At 40.2% G+C, this 25488-nt stretch overlaps 1 protein-coding gene across 5 annotated transcripts in view; it reads right to left on the bottom strand.

Annotated features, from left to right (window-relative positions):
* The window catches only part of tanc2a (tetratricopeptide repeat, ankyrin repeat and coiled-coil containing 2a), a 920169-nt gene that overhangs the window by 65341 nt on the left and 829340 nt on the right, over nucleotides 1-25488 (bottom strand). For all 5 annotated transcript variants that reach the window (XM_041217622.1, XM_041217623.1, XM_041217621.1 and 2 more), the window contains 5 exons: nucleotides 25098-25334; nucleotides 22305-22490; nucleotides 19719-19812; nucleotides 2003-2136; nucleotides 1764-1887 (listed from right to left, as the gene is read on the bottom strand). In XM_041217622.1, the coding sequence (XP_041073556.1) occupies nucleotides 1764-1887; nucleotides 2003-2136; nucleotides 19719-19812; nucleotides 22305-22490; nucleotides 25098-25334 (775 nt within the window). The remainder of the gene's footprint in view (nucleotides 1-1763; nucleotides 1888-2002; nucleotides 2137-19718; nucleotides 19813-22304; nucleotides 22491-25097; nucleotides 25335-25488) is intronic.

Genomic DNA, 25488 nt, shown 5'->3' with positions numbered 1-25488 from the left:
AAGAGCCACTGCAAGTAGCTTATCATTGATATTTTAACTGCCCCATTTGGCTGTGCGTTTCACCCAAAGGGTTCTCAACTTCACTGCCAACCCACTCCTGGGAAAGCTAGAGGGAGGAGTGAAGATGTCAGGAATACCTGCCCAATGACATTTTTTGCAATTTTTCCAACCTGCTTGGCCCACTTCTACCAGTGTAGAAAACTTCCAGCCTTAATATCTGAGAAACTGAGCTGTAGTAAAAGTCAAAACTTTTGGGAGAGGAGGCAGGCATACTCTATGGGGTGGAGGGCGGGAAGAAGTTGGCTTAACTCATTACAATATTTTGTATTTATGTAGCACATACGATGCATCTAATGTAATAAAAACTCCCAAGATGCTTCACTAGGGAGGCATAAAATAAATATTGTCACCTGTAAAGTGATATTAGAGCAGGTAATTTATTATAGAGGTAGGTTTTAAGGAGTGTTTTAAAGGGGAAAAGAGAAGTAGTGGGGAAGCATGGTTTGGGGAAAGATTCTAGAGCATAGGACTTGGGGGGCTGAAGACAAGGCCACCAATGATGGAGCAATTAAAATCAGAAGGCCACATTTAGAGCAGAGTTGTGGGGCTGGAGGAGGTTACAGATATTGGGAGGGGTGAGGCCATATAGAGGTTTGAAATCAAGATAAGAAATTTAAAATCAAAGTGGTGCTTAGCTGAGAGGCAATTTAAGTCAACGAGGACAGGGGTACTGAATGAAAGGAACTTATTGCAAGTTAGGACACTGGCAGCAGAATTTTGGAAGATTTCAAGTTTATGGAGAGAATAATGTGGGAGGGCTGGCATTGAATAGTCTTGTCCGGAGGTCACAAAGAAACCAACCAGGGCTCACACAAATTGAGGGGAGAAGTTGGGCAACATTGTGGAGGTGGAATTGACAGTTTTAGATACGGTGTGGTTATGTGGTAGGGAGATCATCGCAGAGTCAAACATCACAGCAAGGTTGCGAATAGTCTGATTCAGCCTGAAACAGCTGCGGGGAAAGGGATGGAGTAGTTGACTTGAGAACAGAGTTTGTAGTCCTTTAGCTTTAGTTTCCCAATATGTAGTTGGGGGAAATTTATGCTCATCCAGTATTGGGTGTCGGACAAGCAGTCTGACAATTCAGAGACAGTGGTGAACTCGAGAGAGGTGATGGTGAGGCACACCTAGTTGCTGTCAGCGCACACGTGGAAATTGACACTGTGTTTTTGGATGATGTCACCAAACAGCAGCATGTAGATAAGAAATAATTACCAGAGGTAATGGTGAGGGAGTGGGAACAAAAGCCATTGCAGGCGATTCCCTGCCCTCGATTAAATAGAAAAGAATGGACCAATCAAGCGCAGTCTGATCCAGCTGGACAATATTGAAAGGCATTGGAGGGGGGTTATCAGCCATGCCCAAGGGCTGTAGACAGGACACTGAGGGATAGCTTACCTTTGTCACAATTATTTAGGATACCATTTGTGACTTTGATAAGAACCGGTTTTGTACTGTGTCAGGGTAGAAACCGGATCAGAAGGATTCAAACATGAAGTTTCAGCAAAGATGGGCATGGATTTGGGAGGCAACAAAACATTCAGGAACTCCACTAATATATTCCCATTTAACTTGGAGCTGAACATAGTTTGGTGTAAATTAACCTTTATATATGCATACTTTTGCAGTAATTCTCTATATCTTGAAAATTTGAAGAATTGTGAAATCATTGATATTTGAGAATGTCAATCTCTGAAGCTAACCTTGAGCAAGCAAGAACTCCACTGTATCCAGGTGTCCCTCTGAAGCCGCCATCATTAGAGGGGTCCTACCCTGCTTGTCTGCCATATTTACATCGGCACCGTGAGTTAACAGTAAATCCACGATCTGCAAACACATACAATATGGAACCGTTTACGGGCAGCTATTTAAGACAATTTGAGAAAAAAAATGATAAGAGTTCTCACAAGTGGGTGAGAAGAGGCGGAGGTAATTGACTTACCTGCCAGTGTCCTTGTCTCACTGCACTGAACAGTGGGACAATTCCTCGCCGGTTGGATTGTGACACTGCTGCTCCTTGTTCCAATAGCAATCTGCACACTTCCAGCTTGCCTCGTCCAGCTGCAGCAGTCAATGCTGAGAATGAATAAACACACAATTTGAGAAACATGTAAGAATTTTGCAGAACAAGGTTATTCAACCCAACAAATCCACCCAAGTTTTGAAAGATCTCAGGCCTATCTCCCCACCTTCTTACCATATTGCTCAAATCATTCTCTTTCCTGATAGGCATCAGCCTACTTCCTGAGATGTCTTTAATTATCCATTTCAACAGACTTCCTGGCAACTTATTCCTCTTTGGAGAAAAATGCTCTTCCTGACTTTCTGTCTTACTCCTAATTTTTAAAAACTTTTATTGCCTGTTACTTTGACCCGATTACCACAGTAAACCAAAATTCCTGGATTAACTTTGCCAATCCTCTTCATATTCTCCACTTTGATCATTTTAAAGTCTCCTATTTTTCAAAGAAAATAAGCTCCATTAACCTCCTCTCATAGCTTAAATTCCTGACACCCAGACAATCTACATTGCTCAGCTCTATACCTTTCAGGAAGAAAATCTATTTGATTAGGTGACCAGAGCTATACAACATACTCCAGGTATAGCACCATATACAAGTCTTCTTAGGAATTATAGAACGGAATACATCACAAAAGTGATATTATTACAACACTAACCCATTGGGTAATAAATAAACTTTTATATCTCAGTTGCACGCTTTCTCTATGCTGCCAAAAAAATCCCATTAAGTTCTGAAAGCTGATAATGGAGTAAGAGTGATTTATTTGATTGGAAGAAAATTAAAATGGCAGAGTTTTACATCTGTCTTCACTAGAGAAGAGATGTTTCCAATGTAGCAGAAAAGCAAGAGGTTGTAGCAATACTGGTAGGTTAAAAATAGATAGAGTTACTTAAAACATTCATAGTCCTCAAGGTAGAAAAGTCACCTGTTCCAGATAGGATGCATACATGGTTACAGAGAGAAGAAAGAGTGGAAATTACGGAAGCTCTGGCCACAATTTACCAACCCTCCCTCCTCAGATATGGGAGTGCTGTCACCGGCTTTCAGGATTGCAAATGTTACACTCTTGTTCTTAAAAACAGAGATGAATTAAACCAGAAACTACAGGCTAGTCAGACTACCACAAGTGGTGCAGAAATTCTTAGTTCAGGACAACATTAATCTATACTTGGGAAAAGTATGGGCTAATTACTGAAAGCCAAGATGGATTTGTTCAAGGCAAAACATATTTGATTAACTTGATTATTTTCTTTGACCAAGTAATGGAAAGGATGGATAAGCACAGTTGCAATTGATGCTGTGGATATGGACTTTCAAAAGGCACTTAAAGTATCACAGAACAGACTTGTTAGCAAAATTAAGGTCCATTGAATTAAAAGGACAGGGCATTGTGGATAGGAAATGTAATGTGACAAGAAACAGAGTGGCGATGAATGGCTGTTCTTCAGATGGGGTGGGGCAAATCCCAAGGTGGCAATATTAAGACCACTATTCTTTAGATACATAAGGAGGACCTGGACTTGGGTATAGAGCCCATAATTTCAAAGCTTTCAGCTGACTCAAAATTCTGAAGTGTAGTAAACAATGAAAAAGACAGTAACATAAGGTCATAGATTGATGAAATGGGCAGTCTCATGGCAGACAAATTTAATGCATGGAAATGTGAAATGATATATGTTGGTAGGAAGAATGAGAACAGGGAATATAATTATATGGTACAATTTTAAAGGGGGTGCAGGAACTGAGAAATGTAGGGAGATATATATATATGTATATATATATATATAGTATATATACATACATACAGGTTAAAATGGCTGTTAAAAAAAGATAGGATTCTTGTCTTTATTAATACAGTCTTAGCCTACAAACACAATTAAAGTTTGCCAAACTTTTATAAAACACTAGTTAGGCCTTAACTGAAGTACCGAGTTCAATTGTGAGCACTGCACTTTAGGAAAGATCTCAAGGATGAAGAAGAGTTATACCAGAGTTGAGGGAATTTGGTTATGTGGAGAAACTGGGTTTGTTCTCTTTAGAGCAGAGAAAGTTAAATAGAGTTAACGGAGGTATTGAAATTCATGAAGGGCTTTGATAGAGTTAATAAGAAAAAACTGTTTCCAGTGGCAGAAAGGTCACTAATTAGACCATACAGATTTAAGATGGTAAGCAAAAGAACTAGAAGCAACATGAGGGTATTTTTTTCACAGTGAGTTATGAAGGTCTGGGAAACATTGCCTGAAAGGGTGATAGAAACAGATTCAATAGTAATACTCAAAAGGGAATACTTAAAGGGGAAAAAGCATTACAGGGTTATGGGGTGTGGGATTAATTGGATAGCTCTGAAAAAAGAACTGGCACAGGCATGATGGGCTGAATGATGCAATTTTCTGTGCTATGATTTAATGAGGTTCAAGTATGAGGAAAGTCTCAAAATTGGGGATGGGTCCCTAGCTAAAATGTCACAAAGAAGTCAAGGGTCAAAAATTAGAGTTTAATTAAATTCAAATATAATAACCCCCAGCCAAGATTATCCTAGCTTCTTTAGTGCAGTATAGCTCTAGTGGGACAAGAAGATCCTTGATGTGCAAGAAAACAGGAGGGAACTAACATGATATTTAAAAAGCAGAATAAAAGAAATATATGTTGGCCATATTATGATGCTTTTCAGTAAAATTGCTGTGATTAAGTTTGTATGATGAAGCTGAATGTGGGCCTCCACCACACATTTTAATCAAATTGGCTTGTCATCCATTAAGGTGGCCTCCATCAATAAAAACAATTAATTAACCTATCGCACAATATTCACGGTATAGATAAACACAAGGTGATAGAAACCCTACCAGTACTTCAAGACTGTGGTTAAGGTACTGTAATAATTTTTCAATCTTTTCTCTCATGCTTTTTGATGTCAGCAGAAACCTTTGACACTCCCAACAAAATCTTGTATTTATATAATGCTTTTAACAGATCCCTTTGGAAGGTAAAACACTTACTTTACAAAGCCACAGGGGATAAGGAATTATGTGAGATCTGTGAGGGATGAAACATCAATCAGCTTTTCCTCATTCAGATACTGACTGACTAAACTATTGCACATTTCCCAGTGGCATTTCAGGTGGTGTCTGAGTTGGAGCCATCAGCAACAAAGATACTTTTTGAAATACAGAATTAAATGGAGAGGAAGTTTTATTGTTGATGTTTGGTGGTGTCATAGTGAATATCTGCTGATCCTTGGAGATGCTGGGATTCCAATCTGATCATTCTTCGCTTTAAAGAATACTCAGGTTTTCAACCACCCTTTACAAAGTTTATTGTCTCTGGCAATGGTTACGACCAGGATGGGAGGAGTGCACTGTCTGCCTCTAGTTCCACCATTCCACGGGTCACAACATATATTTAAATGACTTTTCCAGTTATCTATATGGCCAAATACATGCTTTACCTATTAATCTCAGAATGACCACGCAATGCCCAGGTTTCTTCAATAAACAACAAAATTATTCGCTTATTATACAACCAGACTTGCCAAGTAGGAAGGCAAATATGAAAGTATAATAATTACTCTAAATACCCTAATGTACACACATGCACAAAAAAATAATAAAATGGAGAACTTAAAAACAAAAAAGGATCAATCACATTGCTGGGAGTGTACAATAGGCCCCCAAGCAGTCAGAGAGAAATAGAAGAGCAGATATGTAGGCAAATTTCAGGGAAGTCTAAAAATAATAGGGTAGTAATAGTGGGGGATTTCAACTTCCCCAACGTTAACTGGATTAGCCATTGTGTGATTGGTTTAGAGGGAGCAGAATTCTTAAAATGCATCCAGGAGAGCTTTTTAAGTCAGTACGCAGAAGGTCCTACCAAGACAGGGGGCGCTCCTGGACTTAATTTTAGGGAATGAAGCCAGGCAAGTGGTGGAGGTATCAGTGGGGGAGCATTTTGCAGATAGTAATCATAATTCCATTAGATTCAAGGTTGTTATGGAAAAGGACAAGGATGGGCCAGAAATCAGAATTCTAAATTGGGGGAAGGCCAATTTTAATAAGATCAGATATGATTTGGCCAGAGTGGACTGGGAGCAGCTTTGAGGTAAATCAGCGTCAGAGCAGTGGGATTCATTCAAGAATGAAATAGGGAGACTACAGGGCCAACATTTTCCAGTAAAGATAAAGGATGGAGCCAACGAATCCAGGGAAACCTGGATGTCGAGGGATATACAGGATTGGATAAAGAGAAAAAGGGAGGCTTATGGCAGATACTGAGGGCTCAAAACAGCGGAAGCCCTAGAGGAGTATAGAATGTGTAGGGGGGAACTTAAAAAGGAAATTAAGAGAGCAAAAAGGGGGCATGAAAAAACATTGGCAGGTAAGATAAAGTAAAATCCCAAGTTATTTTACAACTACATTAAGGGTAAATCCATAATTAGGGAAAGAGTAGGCCGCATTAAGGACCATACTGGTAATTTGTGTGTGGAGCCGGGAGACATAGGTAGGGATCTAAATAAATACTTTGTGTCGGTATTCACAAATGAGAGGGATGACGTGGGTATGGAAATCAGGCAGAAGGACTGTAATATAATTAAAGAAATTAGCATAGAAAGGGAGGAGGTTCTAAGTGATCTGGCAGGTTTAAAAGTAGATAAATCTCCAAGCCCGGATGAAATGTATCCCAGGCTGTTGAGTGAGGCAAGGGAGGAGATAGCAGGGGCACTGACAATAATTTTCAATACCTCTCTAGCCACAGGAGAGGTGCCAGAGGACTGGAGGACAGCCAATTTAGTACCGTTATTCAAGAAGGGAGGAAGGGATAAACCAGGGAACTACAGGCCAGTCAGTCTAACCTCAGTGGTGGGGAAACTACTGGAAGCAATTCTGAGGGACAGAATTAATCTACACTTGGAGAGGCAGGGATTAATCAAGGACAGTCAGCACAGTTTTGTTAAAGGGAGGTCATGTCTGATCAATTTGATTGAATTTTTCGAAGAGGTGACCAGGTGTGTAGATGAGGGCAATGCATTTGACGTTGTCTACTTGGACGTCCTGCATGGGAGGCTGATAATGAAGGTAAGAGCCCATGGGATCCAAGGCAATTTGGCAAACTGAATCCAGAATTGGCTGAGTTGCAGAAAGCAGAGGGTGATGGTCGAGGGGTGCTGTTGTGACTGGATGCCTGTGTCCAGTGGGGTTCCACAGGTATTGGTGTTAGGTCCTTTGCTGTTTGTGGTATTTATAAACGATTTAGAATTCAATGTAGGAGGGTTGATCAGTAAGTTCGCGGATGACACGAAAATTGGTGGGGTGGTAAATAATGAGGAGGATAGCCTTAGATTACAGGAGGATATAGACGGACTGGTCAGATAGGCTGATCAGTGGCAAATGGAATTTAATCCAGATAAGTGTGAGGTGATGCACTTGGGCAGGACAAACAAGGCATGGGAATACACGATGAATGGTAGGACCCTGGGTAGTACCAAGGATCAGAGGGACCTTGGTGCATATGTTCACTGGTCCCTTAAGGTAGCGGGACAGGTGGATGAGGTGGTTAAGATGGCATATGGGATACTTGCCTTTATTAGCCAAGGCATAGAATACAAGAGCAGGGGGGGTTATGCTGGAACTGTATAAAACACAGGTTAGACCACAGCTAGAGTATTGCGTGCAGTTCTGGAATCCACATTATAGGAAGGATGTGATTGCACTAGAGAGAGTGCAGAGGAGATTTACCAGGATGTTGCCTGGGCTTGGGAGTTTTAGTTATGAGGAGAGATTGGATAGACTAGGGTTATTTTCCCTGGAGCAGGGGAGATTGAGGGAGGACATGATTGAGGTGTATAAAATTGAGGGGCATAGATAGGATGGACAGGGAGGAACTTTTCCCCTTGGTGGAGGGATCAATAACCAGGGGGCATAGGTTTAAGCTAAGGGATAGGAGGTTTAGAGGGGATGTGAGGAAGAATTTTTTCACCCAGAGGGTGGTGGGAATCTGGAACTCACTGCTTGAAAGGATGGTAGAGGCAGAAACCCTCATAACATTTAAGAAGTATTTGGATGTGTACTTGCGATGCCATGGCATACAAAGCTATGGGCCTAGTGCTGGAAAATGGTATTAGAATAGTTAGGTACTTGTTTGACCGGCACAGACTCGATGGGCCGAAGGGCTTTTTTCTGTGCTGTAGACCTCTATGACTCTATGGAGGAACTCTGTCAATAGGTTAAAATGGTTCAAGGGAAAAGGACAGATGGAGGAGTCCTTAAAATGGTGCCCGGGTTATATGGTTGGTTTCTCAGCATTGGTCTGGGAAACAATCGATGATTCTTGCACTCCTTCTCAGGCAGGCTTCGAGGAAAACCTGCAGTCAGTAGATTTCAGAACGTAAAGCGACTTCGGAGCAACATCCATTCACTGTTTGCTTTGGACTGGGTCTGAAGCTTCAGGAGTTGTCTTCGTCTTTACTCAAGCAGTTGATCCTTGTTTTCCTCCAAAGCAAAACAGTCTACTTGATTTTAAACACTGTTTTCAAAGCATGGTTTCTTTTTCAAAGCCATTAACAAACATCTCTTGTAAACAGTTCACTGGAGTCAAGAAGTTTCCAGCTTCTTTAAAACTGCTTAATTACCTTTTCTTATAAAAATGCTGTATTTTCCAGGCACAGCAGCAACCTGGTTCTTTGCATTAACCCTTTAAGGGACACAGTCTTTTAAAAATCACAAATTCTTCCAGAATGTATTATTTCCTTGAAGATTAACTATTTTCCGTGATTAAAGCATTTATGACACTTCCTGCCTGGGAGAAATGAAATGCCATATTTATATGTGTTTCATTAAAGTGTAAAAAAAAATCAAAAATACTAAAACACATCCACACACTCATTCATTCAATTTTCTGAATCATTTTGGCCTTTAGACAATTTGAAGCAAAGTTAAGAATTCTAGACAAAGCGACGGCAATTACATTGTTTTTCCCCGCAATGTGGACCATCTTTAAGTGATAAGGCTGTAATTAATAAACTCCATTGAAATAGTCTAGTTTTCTGTTTTCCAATTTTTCCACAAAGGCTCGGGAGTTGTGATCTGTATATACCAGTGTCTCCCTGTATCCAAGATGGTCGTAAACGTCAAAATGCTTAAGAGCTAACAGCAAGCCCAGGGTTTCCATTCCCAATGTACGGTATCTTTTTTGGTGTCGATTTAGCTTTTTGAAAAAATATCCCACTGTCCTTTTTATGCCTGATTTGTCTTATAACAGGACTGCACCTACCCTCAGGTCACTAGCATCAATTACTACTTTGAAGGGTTTAGTGAAATTTGGTACTTTGATCAAAATTGCTTTCAACCTTTCAGAAGGTGCTTGGCACTCCCTTGACCACACTACCTTAGCTTTCTTTTGTAGCAAATTGAAATTTGGTACAAATTTGCAGTAAACCCTACACAGCCCCAAAAACCCCATGATCTCTTGCTTAGTTTTAGGGGCAGAGAACTCCACCAATGCCTGTACTTTTGCTGTTCTTGGCAGCACCTGTCCTTACCCTACTATACGCCCTAGGGGTGTTCCCCATGCTCTCGCAAACCCACTTTTGGCAAGGTTTATTACCAAATCAGCTGACTGTAGTTTTCTAAACAGAGCTTCTAATTGTTTTGAGTGGTCTTTCCAAGTGCAAGATATATCAGTACATCAAGATAAATCACTCAGGAACACTGGCCACCACTTGGTTCATTTGTCTCTGAAAAGTTGCTGGGCTGTTTTTAGCCCGAATGTCATCACTCTGGTGTGACAAAGGCTGCTATTTCTTTAGCTCAGGGTGTTAAAGGAACCTGCCAATATCCCTTCAACAAATCTATTTTGGTAAGAAACATGGCACTGCCAACTCTGTTAATACAGTCTTCCAAGTGAGAAATTGGGTAGGAATCTGCTTTTGTTATGTAGAATCTGGTCGAACCATCTGGTTAAGGCACCAACATGACTGGAGAACTCCAGCTACTTTGGCTAGGTTCAAATAGGTGATCTTTGCTTTCAGCCAAGCCTGTTTCTCTGGTCCTAAGGGGTAAGGATGCTGTTTTATAGAAGATTCTCCTACATTCACATCAAGTATGGCTAAGGTTGTATATCCTGGTTTGTCTCTACAAACTCCTTTAAATGTTTTGAGAAGGCTTGTTAGGTCTTATTGTTCTGCATCTAAATATGAAAGCATGACATCCAATCTTCCTAATAGCTCAGTGTTAGCTCACTGGATAATAGGATGTTCAATTTGAGAATTGTCTAGGCCTCCCTGTGCCTCATCCTCACTATCTCTTTTGTCCTCCACTGTCCTTACTACCTGACATACCTGTACTTGCTTATCCTTCTCCCAGTAATATTGCTTCAACATATTGATGTGACACAGCCAATTATTTCTCCTGCGATCTGGGCTGTCAATCAAATAAGTAACAGCGTCAATCCTTTTGACTAGTTTATATGGACCACTGAACCGTGCTTTTAGCAGTTCACCCTGTAAAATAATACTAACACATCATCCCCTGATTGAAGAGTTCGGGTCTTGGCATACTTGCCTGCCCATTTCTTCATGACTGTTTGGGAGGCTTTTAGATATTCCTGGGCTACATTGCAGGCACTTGTGAGCCACTCCTTGAACTCAGATACATAGGGCAGAATTTTTAAGTTGGAGGACGGGTGCGATTAGCAGGGAACGGACCGCCAGCCACGATCGCCCCCCACACCCCCCCCCACCCCCCCCCGACCACAATTTCATCTGGCTGGCCAATTAGCGGCCAGCCAGCGTGATGCGCACGTGGGAGTGAGGGTGGGGGTGGGAGGAGGGCGGGCACTGATGTAAGCGTGGGCAAGCACTGAATGAAAGCTCCCTGAAGGCAGAGAGCTGCCTCAGGGAGCTGAAGACTTGAAAACAATTAAATGAAGCTTTTAAAATCAGGGAAGAAATGTCTAAGCATCACAATCAGGCACCTGAACATATATGTGATAAAAATGCTGTCCATAGGTTTTTATCATTTTTCAATTTAATAACGGAAACCTCATCCCGCCTTTGGATGAGGTTTCATTAAAAATGCAAAGGCCGCCTGGCCGATTCGCCCATTCACCATCTGTAAGGTAGGACCGTCCCCCAAGAAAAACCAGAGACGATTGCAACTTTAATTACACTAATTGGCCTCTTAATTGTCGGTGGGTGCGCTTCTGACTTTTGCACACGCCCGCCAATCAAAATATCGCGCGAGCGTAGGGTGACGTCAGAACCTTCACCCGACATCATCTTACACGATTTTGTGTCCGATCGGGGTCAGGCACACCCACCCGCCGACCTAAGAGTTCTGCTCATAATCTACCATGGAATGTTCATCCCGCTGTTTTAAAAACTTTTCTTTGATTAGTTTTAGAGGATGTCATGTCCACAAACTAACTCAAAAGGACTAAACCTGATGGACTCATTAAGTGCATTCCTAATAGTGAACGAAATATATTCTAACCCTTTGTCCCAATCACGGGGAAAGTCTTGACAGTATGCCCTAATCATCGTTTTGAAGGTCTGATGATATTGTTCCAAAGCTCCCTAAGTTTGTGGGTGGTATGCTGAGGACTTTAAACTGTTTTATCCCCAGACTACTATAACTTTCTTAAAAAAATTTAGACATGAACCTTGATCCATCTGGACCTCAATCCATATTAAGTGAAGAATTGGGTTAATTTTTCTACCACTACCTTAGCAGAAGTTGTTCTCAAGGGAACAGCTTCTGCGAACTAAGCAGTCATATTGATGTCCCGCTTCTGTTTTTAGTAAAGCTCCCACACAGTCTACCAACGACCTACTAAATGGTTCTCCAAAAACTGGCATGGGAATTAAAGGTGCCGGTTTGATTGCAGGTTGCGATTTTTCCACAATCCGGCATGTAGAACACATTTTATAAAACTGTACCACGTCCTTGTGAAGATCTGGCTAGTAAAAATGCTGACTTATACATTCTTGGGTCTTTTGGATCCCTACATGTCCTGCCATAGGAATTTCATGAGCTATCCTTAATAGTTCCTGATGATATTTGGGCGGTACCACTACCTGATGAACCACCGGCCACTCTTCATCTGCAGATCTGCGAGGAATTCTCCACTTCCTCATCAGAATCCCACTTCTAACATAGGAACCTGCCGGAACTCCTCCAGCTTCAGCTTGAGCTGATTATGCTGCTTTACTTAACTCTGGATCAGTTTGCTGATCAGAGAAGACTTACTGAACATTTCCTTCAGATTATCCAAATCCCCAAAGAAAGTTTCAGATAGAAAATATTTTTTTGTGGTGCCGATTTTACCTCCAACGATGGAACTTGTTTAATCATTGCTCAGGTCACTACACAAGTAAAAATTCTGGAATCTTTTCCTGCAACTGCTCTGTCTCTTCAACTTCACTTGGTCCTTCCATAACTACAGGAGAAGCTACTACTTTTGCTCCGTTCATATCATGTCAAAGGAGTAAGTCAGCTCCGTCCACAGGCAAACTATGAACAACTATTATCGCTCCTGTTCCAGACATTAGGTCACACCAAGTGCACCTGATACAAAGGTATGCATTTATACTCCCCGCCAATGCCATTCACTAAAACCTTGGCATTTAGTGAACTCTCTGGTGGAAAAGTCATGCCTTTCCCCAGCAAAAGAGTTTGGGTAGCCCCTGTATCCCTAAGTATAGCTATAGATTTACCTGCTTCATTTGGGGGATAAGGAGTTACTTTTCCTTTTGACAAGAATTCCCTGTGGTGTTCAGGTATCTTGTTCACCTCCCCCCCCCCCAAGTCTCAGAGTTTTTCTACTTGGCTTTACTGCTGCAGTCAGAGTTACAGCTTGGTCTGTAGTACTCTTCATCTGAGCCACTTTCTCTGCACCAATTTTGTACACCCCGATAAGTCCAATAGATTTACCATAATCGTAACTTGCAGCAATTCACTAGATGTTCTACCTTGTGGCAACGGGAACACTTAGGTCTTTGGATGTCACTCCCACCCTCAGAACTTTCCTTTCTGATCTGAGCAGGAGATTCCAGTACATTTCCAGCTGTCCCTTCTCGTCCCAGGCTACCTGCCTTCCTGTCACTCTCTCAGCTTCTATCCTTCTTGAGTTTGTGGGGATGATGGAATAAAGCTCATAATCATCAGTGATCTCAGCTGCCTGTCTAGCTGTTGAAACCTTCTGATTCTCTACATGAGTTCTTACTACTGGAGGGAGTGAATTTTTAAATTCCTCCAGAAGAATTATTTCTCTAAGTGTCTCATACCTCTACCTTTAGCCAATGATCAAATGTATCCAAAAGTCAATGTATCCAGTAATCAAAGTTAGTTTGCTTTACCCTCTCAAATTTGATGTATGGCTGCCCAGGTTGTTTCCAGAGTTTCTGAAATTTCTGCCTGTAAGCTTCAGGTACCAACTCATAAGCAGTGAGAGTAGCTTTTTTGCCATTTGATAATCTGTGTAAGACTCTTCAGAGTAAACTTCATGAACTCAGCAAGTCAATCTGCTTTGCATAAGCAATGTCCAGTTTTCTTTGTGTCACCCTATCTGCTTAGCTTTCTTTTCAAAAAAAATGAAAAATGTCTCTATGCTGCCTTCCATAAACTTCGGGAGGGCTTATACAAATTTAAACAGCTCCCCACTGGGTCTTGGGTTAGAGTAAGGGTTTTCCTCATGTACATTTTTCCCTTGAGTTATGGCCAGCCTGTTGTTTTAGTTCCAGCAGTCAAAACTGCTATTCTGTTCCTTTGTCCCTTTCAAGTCATTCTTTTTCTTTATTTTTTGCCCCTCCTCTCTCCTGTCTTTCTAATTGCTCCGTTTGAAATGCTCTTTTTCCTTTTCCTTCACCTGAAATTCTAGTTCCAACTTCTTCTGTTCTAGCTGAAACTCTGCCCATGTAAACTTCTCTCCTTCAAATTCCACAGCTTCCTCTGGTTCTTTCACTTCCACATTCAGCTTTTTGGTCACTAGTTCTCTTTCTTAGCTTTCGGTCTAACTTCTATCTGTAACTGTTCTGCCACACTCGTCAATTGTTCAATGGTCAATGTCATTAAAGAATTATAGTTTAACCTCGGCTGCTTCAAAAACTCACTTGCATCAAAAGTAGCCATTTTGCTAATATAAACTTTATTCTAATACAGAGGTTGTTGCCTTTTACCCATTCCCAATTATTCGTTTTCATCTTTGGTTAAATCCCACGAACCTCCAATTATATGTTACAACCGGGATGGGAGGAACGTACTGTCTGTCTCTAGTTCCACTACTCCATGGATCACAACATGTATTTAAATGATTTTTCCAGCTAGCTATATGGCCAAATGTGTGCTTTACCTATTCATTTCAGAATGACCATGCAATGTCCAAGATTCTTCAATAAACAACTAAATTATTAGCTTATTATACGGCCAGGTAGAAAGGCAAAGCTTATTAACATACAGTATGAAATATGATAATATAATAATTACTGTAATTACCCTAAGACACTCTCACACACATGCAAAAAAAAGAGGAATTCTGACAAAAGGTTAAAAGTCAATGGTTCAAGGGGAAAGAGTAGATGGTGGAGTCCTTGAAATGGTGCCCAGGTTATATGGTTGGTTTCTCAGCGTTGGTCTGGGAAACAATTGATGACTCTTGCACTCCTTTTCAGGTGGCCTTCAAAGAAAACCTGCAGTCAGTCGATTTCAGAACTTTGGAACAACTTCCATTCACCTTTTGCTTTGGACTGGATCTGAAGCTTCAGGAGTTGTTGTCTTCTTTACCCAAGCAGTTGATTCTTCTTGTTTTTCCTCCAAAGCAAAACAGTTTACCAGTTTTTAAACACAGTTTTCAAAGCACGGCTTTTTTTTAAAAGCCATAAACAAACACGTGGTCTTCTTGTAAACAGTCCACCGGGGTCTGGAAGATTCCAGCTTCTTTAAAACTGATTAATTACCTTGTCTTGTAAAATCCTGTCTTTTCCAGGAACAGCAGCAACCTGAGTCCTTGCATTAACTCTTTAAGAGACAATGTCTTTAAAAAACATAAATTCTTCTAGAATGTTCTATTTCCTTGAAGATGAACCATTTTCTATGATTAAAGCATTTATGGTGCAATGTAAACCACTAATCTGTTTTAATGTGATCAGCAGCATTTCTGTACTCAGTGAGTGCCTCATGAAAGAATATATATATAAAACAATACTACTCAATAAGCTGCAGAAAATGAAGTTAAACTGAAAATAAAAACAAAAGCACCAAGTTATTTTGAGAATACAGTATAACTTAAAGCTAGTTTTGGGGGAAAATTATGGCAACAGAACAGGGTTCTTTTTCAAAGACAGTTCATACCATTCATTAGAGGACATGATGGAGATGGATTGAAAATCAACATCTACAGAAATTTATTTGTAGAAGAAATTGTTGCAATTCTTCCTGTATTTAAAACTGTTGACTTTGTGAACAGTGTATGAAACCCATATGTTATATCATCTTCTGTTAAAACAAAAAAAACTAAACAAACGAGAAATGCAGCACTCTTAAAAGACCCTCTCATTCCCTCCTCACCTGGTTACAGGACTAGTCAAAAGCAATCAAAACAAGAGACTAATCACAAACACTCAAAAGCCGAGATGTTTTTTGATGCTTTTTTAAATGAAACATAAAGAACCAACGGCACAATCAAAAAGGTGTTTTTTTTTTAGGATTTTGAGCAGTAGCGAGCCAAATGACAAGACGGAGGAACTGGGTAGGGGCCAAGCAGTCATGGTACTGCGGAGACAAAGAGAACGCTCAATTTAGAGGTGTGAAGGGTATATGTGATGACATAAGGCAGAAGGAGGTTACTAAGTTTAAAACTTGGTTAAAATAAATCCAACTTACTAATTTGCTAAGTCAGTGTATCCAGGCCCAAAAAGATGCATGAATCCTCTGCAAAGAACTAACACGTAGCCTGTGATATAAAACAACTGATTATACAGAAAACAGCAGCCTGGCACTGGTGCTGAAACCACAGGGTGGAAGGGATCTCACAGTGTAAGTGCAGCATAGTGGCCTAGAGCCAGTTTTTAGGCTTGAAACATCCAGTTTAAAATGTATTCGAATGATTTGCTGTTTTGATGATGAAGTCTGCATGATATGAAACAGCTTTCTATTCCTATCTTCTCTTTTCCAACCCCATAAATCATTTTGACAGTCAAAGATAAGCAGAACTCTGGACACGCTTTCAGTAAACATGCACAAGCTCTGCTTTCTCATGGATCACTTGCAGAAATACTTCTAATATTGGGTTACCTCATATAGCATAACTAGACAATAGACAAAGCACTTGGGGCAAATTCTTGCCTAGTTTTGCTGAGTTGCAATTTAGCAGCTTTCAAGTAACATCAGTCTGCTTATTCCTCCATCTCTGAAAGCCTTTATCAATTTTTATTGTTGCATCTGGTCCTTTGTAACCTGTTCTGGCTTATTTTTCCACTGCTCTTGGATAAACTCATTCAGATTAATATGCTTTATTCCTATTTAGGACTGCTTCCTGCTGATTACAGATAAAGTACATGAATGCCTGTTCTAAGCAACTGTCCCTCATTTTACTCTTAACATTGCATTATGAGCGCACAAAAGAGAAACAGAGTAGAACACATTATCAAAAATGCATGGATAAAACCTCTTTTGGATTCAGAGTTTCTTTACCTGTCTAACCTTCAAGGTCCAGTGTATACACAGTCTGACCCATATGTGACTCCGGACCTACAGCAATGTTACTGACTCTTAATTGCCCTCAAAAATGGCCTAGCAAGCCACTCAGTTGTACCAAACCATTACAACAAAGTTACATGAGAATGCAAACAGATGTACCACTTGGCAATTACTTAGGCATCAGAGTTGGACAAGATAAAGGCATATCTAACCTGGTCCTCTTCGCTACCACTGGGGGACTTGTGCCAAAATTAGCAGGGCTGTCCCACAGACTAGTCAAGTAACAGCATGACCTAGTCATACTCACAGAATCATACATTTCAACCAATGTCCAAGACTTCTCCAGCACCGTCCCTGAATATGGTCTGTCCCACCAGCAACCGCGCAGGCCACTCACAAGCTGTCTCCTTTAAGATACTGCATGTGACTGGCCATGTAAAAAAAAAATGAAAGGAACCACGCATTGAATTAGACACACATGCACAGCAAAAAATTTTTTGGAGGGGTTACTGAGGGAGGCACACCAGAGGTGGTGACACATTGGCATGCCATTAGGAGGGAGTAGTCCTGGGAGTGCTCAACATTGACTCCAAACGCTATGAAGTCTCCCTGCATCAAGTAAAACACGGGGAAGGAAACCTCTTTCTGCTTACCACCTACTGCGATCCCTCAGCTGACTAATCTGTTCTCCTTCATGTTGAACACCACTTGGAAGAAGCACTGAGGGCAGCAGAGGTATATAGTCTGGGTGGCAGACTTCAATGTCCATCACCAAGAGTGACTCGGTAGCTCCACTACTGACTGAACTGGTCAAATCCTAAAGGACATATCTCCAGTCTGGGCCTGTGGCAGGTGGTGAAAGAACCAACACAAGGAAGAAACCTACTTGTCCTCACTAATCTACCTGTTGCAGATGTATCTGTCCGTGAGAGTATTGGAAGGTGTGACCACAGCACAGTCCTTGTGGAGACAAAATCCCAACTTCATACTGAGGAAACCCCTCCATCATGCTGAGTGGCACTTACACTGTGCATCCATCAAGTGCTGTGGGGCATTAACAGGAGCAGGATTGATTTCAACGCAATCTATAGCCTATCCCTCACTCTATCACTACCAGCAAGCCAGGTGATCAACCCTTGTTCAATGAGGAGTGTAGGAGGGCATGTCAGGTTCAGTACCAGGCATACTTCAAAATTAACTGCCAATCTAGTGAAGTTACAAAACAGGACTACATATTGCAAGATCTGGACAACATTCAGAATTGGGCAGATATGTGGCAAGTAACTTCCAAATGCCAGGAAATGACCATCTCCAACACTTAACTGGATCAGTCAAATAAATAGTGTGTTTACAAGAGCAAATCAGGTATTCTACACTTACTGATTCCCCAAGTCTGTCTCCCATCTACAAGGCACAAGTCAGGAATGTAATGCAATACTCTCCAATTGTTTTGATGAGCGCAGCTCCAACAACACTCAAGTCGTCTGACACTATCCAGGATAAAGCAGCCTGCTTGGTCAGCACCCCATCCAACATCTTAAACATTCATTCACTCCACCATTGGCGATCCACAGCTGCAGTGTGCACCATACACATGATGCATGACAGTACTCATAAAGACTCCCTTGACAGCACCTTTCAAACCCATGAACTCTGACACTTTGAAGAACAAAGGCAGCAGGTGCGTAGGAACACCACCACCTCCAAGTCAAACGCGGTCCTGACTTGGAGCTGTATTGCTGTTCCTTCATTGCCACTGGGTCAAAATCCAGAATTCCTTCCAGAGCAGCACTGTGGATATACCTACACCATATGGACAGCAGCGGTTCCAGATGGCCCCCTTCCCAGAGCAATTGGGATGGACCTTGCCAGTGATACCCACATTCCATGAATTTTTTTAAAAATCCACTTCATTTTTGCAATGAACTTACATTATAAAAAAATAACCCTGTCAGTGACAAAACATTCAACTGTGACCTTGGAACTACTCTTGTCTGAATTAAAATCAATATGGGGCTCTGAATTCAACATTTTCAACTGGAAATAAGGGGTCTCTCTCAAAGGTGCAAATGTAGGTTTTAAATTCCAAACAAAACTCTGAGCTACAGGCATTCTATGAATGCTTACTGTGCTATGAGCTTATTTAATTTAATATTGTTGCTGTGTACTGAGTTTAAGCAACATCACGGCTGCTCTCTAGTAAAATAAATCTTTCACAAATTGATGTTATCTTTTCTAAACAAACTTCATGTTCCCTCAATACTTCAAGTATTGTAATCTTAGACAGTCTAGCTGTAACTTGACATTGATAAAAATATATTTACTCAATTTGATCAGTTGCATCAAGTCAGCCAGTAATAAAAAAGGCTGGCACCATTGGACACAATGGAGCAAAACTGTAGGTGGCATGATTTTAAGAATTTGCATGCATGAACTACTGAGATTAGATCTGTTGAACTTTAGTGCATTCGATTAATAAGTGATAAGTTTATGACAGTTAATCATCCTTAAACAAACTGAAACTTACTTTCAGCATCAGCAAGTCCAATGTTGAGAATACTTAGAAAAACAGAACAGAAACACCAATTGTTGCCTGTAGCATTCAAAGCACAAAATCATAATCCTGTGTTGCATACAGGTCCAGGAGATACCTGGAATTTGTATATTCACTATTGAAATGGAGTCTTAGTGCTCTAGCACAATACCACTCCATTGCAGATAAGATCCATTGCATCTAATAGAAGTGCTGGCATAGGCTTTAGCTCTGGCATTTAGTAACAATGATAGTATAGGTCAGGCAGTTGTAAATTTGTCACCAGTATTCATGCGTCCATAAAATATGTAAAAGTTTCAACATTGCTATAGTTTATAGCCTACCATCACTAAATCAATCCCAGGACCAGCATATAAACATGTTGCAAGTTACTCAATTATTTGGACCTGTAATTACCTGTTTCTCCCCAAAGAGTGTCAAAACTGTTAATCTGTGCTCGTTCCACTTCTTCCTCATCCTTTTCTGGCAGATCCAGGAGATATGACACAATCTGAAATAAAATGCAAGACTATAACAAAAATGAGATCAGTATAATAAAGGTTATTTGCTCCTCCAAGGAATCATAGAATGAGATTATTCAGCCCATCATGCCTGTGGCAGCTCTTTGGTACAGCTATCCAATTAGTCCCACTCCCTTCCTCTTAGCTCTGTAAACGTTTTCCATTCAATTAGTTACCCTAATTTTCTTTTGAATGTTATTATTGAATTTGCTTCCACTGCCCTTTCAGACAGCACATTCCAGAACATCATAACTCGCTGTGTAAAAAAAGGTTTCCTCATGTTGCCTCTGGTCATTTTGTCACATACTTTAAATCTGACCCTCTGCCAATGGAAACAGCTCTTTCTTATTTAGTCTATCAAAACTATTCATAATTTTGAATATCTCTTTTTCTGCTCCAAGGAGAGCCAACCTCAGCTTCTCCAGTCTCTCCATTTAGCTGCAGTCCCACACCCCTGGTATCACTCTAGTAAATTATTTCTGCACTCTTCACAAGGAACTGACATTTTTCCTAAAATGTGATGTCCAAAATTAAACACAATAATCCTTTTGAGGCCTAAAGGCTTAGCATAACTTCCTTGCTTTTGTACTATAGGCCGTATTAATGTAGCTAAGGATCCCATATGCTTTTTCAACAACAATTCCCACTTGCTCTGCCACTTTCAAACATTTCTGTACATATACCCCTACATCTCTCAGTTCCTGCACATCCTTTAAAATTGCACCATGTAGTTTATTTCACCTCTCCTCATTCCTCCTACAAAAATGTATCACTTTACACTTCTCTCTATTAAATATCATCCACCATTTGTCTGCCCATTTCACCAATGTTTCTGTGACTTCCTCAGTGTTTACAATATTTTTGAGTTTCATGTTACCTGCAAACTTTGAAATTATGTCCTGTATACCCAAGCCCAGGTCATTAATATATATCAAAATGAGCAGTGCTCCTGACACCGACCCCTAGGGAAAATCACTGTATATTTCCCTCCTGAATGAAAGATAACTGTTCAAGACAAGTTTTTTGCTTTCTGTCTTTCAATAAATTTCATATGCATGGGGAAACTGTCCCTTTAATCCAATGGGCTTTAATTTTGATAGCAAGTCTATTATGTGGCTCTTGTCAAGCACCTTCTTAACGTCCATGAATTGCATTTTCATCCACCTTCTCCATTACTTCAAGGAATCCATCAAGTTAGTCAAACATGATTTGCCTTTAGCAAATCCATGTTGACTTCCATTAATTTACACTTGGAAAAGTATGGACTAATTAATGTCACCCATGATTACTGTCTCAAAGATTTCCTACCACCTGATGTTAGATTGACAGGCTAGTAGCTTCTGACTAAGTTCTTACAAAGCGACATCAACCAGAAATGTTAATTCTTTTTCTCCCTCTACAGATGCTGCCAGACTTGCTAAATATTTTCATTATCTCCAGTATTGTGCTCTTGATGTAATTTCTGGATTTATCCCTCTCCCTTTTTTTGAACAGGGGTGTGACATTTGAAATCATCTAGCTCCCTGGCACCACTCCCACATCAAAGGAGGATTGGAAAATCATGCCCAGAGCCTCTGCAATTTCTACTCTTATTTCCCTTATTAATCGAGGATGAATCCCTCCTGGATTCCAGGTGACTATGAACGTACTTCCTCTTTATCTATTTGTATCGAATCCAGTATTGCTACTACCTCCTCCTTTACTGCAACATTGGCAGCAGCCTCTTCTCTAGTGAAGGCAGATGCAAAGTACTCATTCAGTATGCCCTCTGCCTCCACAAGAATATCCCATATCTTGGTCTCCAATCAGTTGGACACTTAACTACCTTTGATAACTCTGATTATCGATATGCTTATAAAATACTTTTTGGTTCCCCTTTTTGTTAGCTGGTCATCTATTCTCATAGTCTCTCTTACTCCCTTTTTTTTAGATCTCTACTTCCTGTTCAGCTTGATTCTTGATAGAAGCCTTACAATTGCCATAAGCCTTATGTCTCATTTTAATCTATATATGTTTAGCCATCCAGGAAGCTATATCTTTGGATATCCTTCCTTTCCCCCTCACGGGAGTATTTCTGTATCTGAATTGCCTCCTCTTTAAAGGCCTCCCACTGTTCAGTGGCTGTTTCACCAATTTTTGATTCCAATCTACCTGGGCTAGATCCTTTTTCAACTCATTGATGTCGGTCCACCTACAGTTCCGAATTTTTATGCTTGGTTGTTCCTTGTCTATTTCAATAACTATTCAATACGGTATTCCAGTGCCATAATTGTCACTGAGTTGATACAGAGAAAAGGCCGAAGTTTTAATTCAACAAAAACATAAGATAGGCTAAAAGCATGCAAAGACCGAAACATTTTTTGAACTTTTCACAACTCACCTAGTTCCAAACGTACACATAACTCTAACAAAATACATCTGGGCTCTTATTGCACCTCTTACACTATAAAACAACTTAAAAATCCATGGAATCATTACGCACCTCAGTGTATCCCATGCTTGCCGCAGCAATAAGTGCCTGTTGAACTGCATGACTCTTCTTAAATACCCCTTGCTGTTGTCCTGCCAGTGTCCAATCTGCTTGGATCAGGAACTTAACCACTTCCAAGTGGCCTCGCAATGCCGCATGGACCAGAGCACACTGTCCATTCTTATCCAGGTGGTCCACCTTTGAGGATGATTAATTAGTCAGCTCAAACATGAATCGCAGAACCAATTTTGTTAAAGTAATGTAAAAGGAAGATTTAACTAAAGATTTGTATTTTCTTTAAAATGTAAATTTCACCAGTCTCAGTACATTATCCACAAGGTATAAAGTAATGGGGAATAAGCCAAAGCAGAGAAAATAAGGGGAGCATCTGGACAATAGTAACCATAACATCACATGCTTTAAGATAATAATTGCGAAGGACCTAAGTATGCCAAAGACAAGTATGAAAGATTGGAGAAAAGCTGATTTTGTGGAGATGAGAAAAGAACTTGAGAAGGTAAAATGGACAACAATATTGGCAAATGTTGATGTAGAACAGCAATAGAAACATTTAAAATAATATTCAACAGAGCCTGGGGCAAAATATGCTCTGGAAAAAACAAGAGCAAGCTAAATAGTAACGGGCCACCAAGAATGAATAAGGAGCATAAGGAAAAACATTGAGGGCAAGGAAGGAGACATACATTAAGTACATGGGTAGCAGGGGAGAATGTGACAAGGGAGAATACAAAGAGATTAGAAGTGAAATTTTTTTAAAAAATCAATTAGAAGGGCAAAGAGAAACTATGAAATTAAATTCTCAAGGAACATAAAACAAAATAGTAAAATATTTTAGTCATAAAGAAAAAAGGAAAGTTGCAAAATTGATAATTAGGGCACTTACTGACTTGATAATATCATAAGCAACAATAGAGAAATGGCAGAAACATTAAAGAATTACTAGAAAGTACTTGCTGGAAAAAAGGACAGGTGGACATGACATTGGGCAATGAGATTAGAAATGAGGTCACTGCATTTAAAATAAAGAGGTGAAATATTAAATAAACTCAAAATTGAAGAGGGCAAAATCCCTGCTCAGAAGGGTTGCATTTGTGTATTTTAATATAACCTAGAGAAGAGACATTACTATATATTTTTAATAATTCCTTGGAAAAAGTGTAGTGCCAAAAGATTGGAAGATGGTTCATGTTATATTTATATGGAGGAATGGAGAAAGATGGAACATGCCCAGCAAACTACAGACCAGTTACTTAACGTTGATGGTAGGAAAGATGATGAATCCCTACTAAAGAAAAGAACATCCAGAAACCAAATATAACAATGAATAGTCAGCATGGATTTCAAAAGAAAAAATCTGGCTTGACTTACCTCATTGATTTGTTTTGAAGAGGTAACTGGAAGCAGACAAGGGTAATGTAGTAGATTTAATTTATCTAGATTTTCAAAAAGCCTTCGATAAGGTAACCACATGATTGACTAATGAATAAGGTCAGAGAATGTGGGGTCAGGAGACAAGTAGCAGAATGGATAGCTAGCTGGCTTCCAGCAGAGGGTAGAGGTAAGGGGGAGTTATTCGGAGTGACAGAAGGTACAAAGTGTTGTTCCACAAGGGTGAGTACTGAGACCACTGTTGTTCACATTTATATCAACGAGTTAGGCTTTGGAATCAAAAACTCAATTTCTAAATTTGCAGATAACACCAAATTTGGGGGAGGGTGGGGGGATGGTGAAGTTGTCAGTAATGAAGAGGACTACAAAAATTACAAGAGGATATTAACAATCTTGTAGAATGCACATGTAATCAGCAACTTAATTTATAGGTGTGAGGCATTACATTTTGTCAAGAAAAATAAGGAGATTGCACATTATTTACAAAATAAGACTGTAAATGGTATAAAGGAGCAAAGTGATCTAGGAGCACAAATATACAAACCACTAAAAGTTGCAAGACAGTTTAACAAGGCCATAAAAATGCAAACCAAGCACTAGGGTTTATTTCTACAGGGAAAGAATTGAAAAGTAAAGAAGTAATGCTAAACTAATATCAAACCTTGGGCTGACCACTTCTGGAGTATTGTATACAATTCTGGTTATCATATTTAAAAACAAAATAGAGGCAATGGAGAGGGCGTAATAATATTTAAAACAACAATACCAGAAATGCAGGGGTGTGTGGGGGGTAGACCTATTAGGAGAAGATGAGTCTCCTTTCTCTTAAAAGGAGAAGGCTAAGGGATGACCTAATAGGTTTTGATAGAGTAGATACAGATAAAATGTTTCCACATGTAAACATTTCTTGTAGGGAAGAGCAAAACTAGAGCCCATCAATATAAAATAGTCACTAAAAATTCAAATAGTGGATTCAGAAGAAACTTGGAATGTGGAACTTGCTACCGCAAGGAGTGGTTGAAGCAAATAATACCAGGCGCAGTTAAGGGGTGGCTAGATAAGCCTCAGGGAGAAGGGAATGATAGAGTTAGATGAGAAAAGGTAGGAGGTGGCTCAATTGGAGCATAAACACTGGATCAGCTAGTTGGGTCAAATGGTCTGTTTCTGTATAGTATATCCTACATAACCCTATCTAAGAACTGAGGACTAAGGTCCAAAAGGAGAGGGTCTGAAGGCCTCAGGAAATCTTTATATATATCTCAATATGGACCATAGAAAATGCATTTCTGAAAAACATAAAGGAGTGGAGCAACTAAACGATTCATTAAAGAGATTTTAAACATTGTTTTGTGTAACAAATCAATGTTTGACATTTAATAAAATTTGAAGACTTACCTTTGCACGTCTTTTGGAAAGTAGCTGAATAACAGTGAGGTGTCCAGAAGCTGCTGCATAGCCCAAGGGAGTCAGCCCACTCTCTGAGCAAGCATCCACGTTCGCTCCAAACTCTAGCAGGAGTGCAACCATGTCTGAGTTACCAAGATGGGACTGGACGCACAATATTGGGGCATTGTTCAACACCTCTGTCCGGTAATTCACATTGGCACCGCCCAAAATCAGTAAACGGCTCACCTGGTTATTAGCAAGATTCTCAGTGTTAGCAAAGTAATATAAAGCAAAAAATCTCACACAAGATCTCAGGAAAAGGCCGGCAGCATGCCTGCAGTTACTGTACAAAGGATGTTCTGGGCTGACAGGATCGACTTTTTAAAATTTCTGTGTACTA

This window comes from Carcharodon carcharias, chromosome 23 (assembly GCF_017639515.1).
Source record: "Carcharodon carcharias isolate sCarCar2 chromosome 23, sCarCar2.pri, whole genome shotgun sequence".
Classification (NCBI taxonomy): domain Eukaryota; kingdom Metazoa; phylum Chordata; class Chondrichthyes; order Lamniformes; family Lamnidae; genus Carcharodon; species Carcharodon carcharias.
This window is presented reverse-complemented; position numbering and strand designations above follow the sequence as displayed.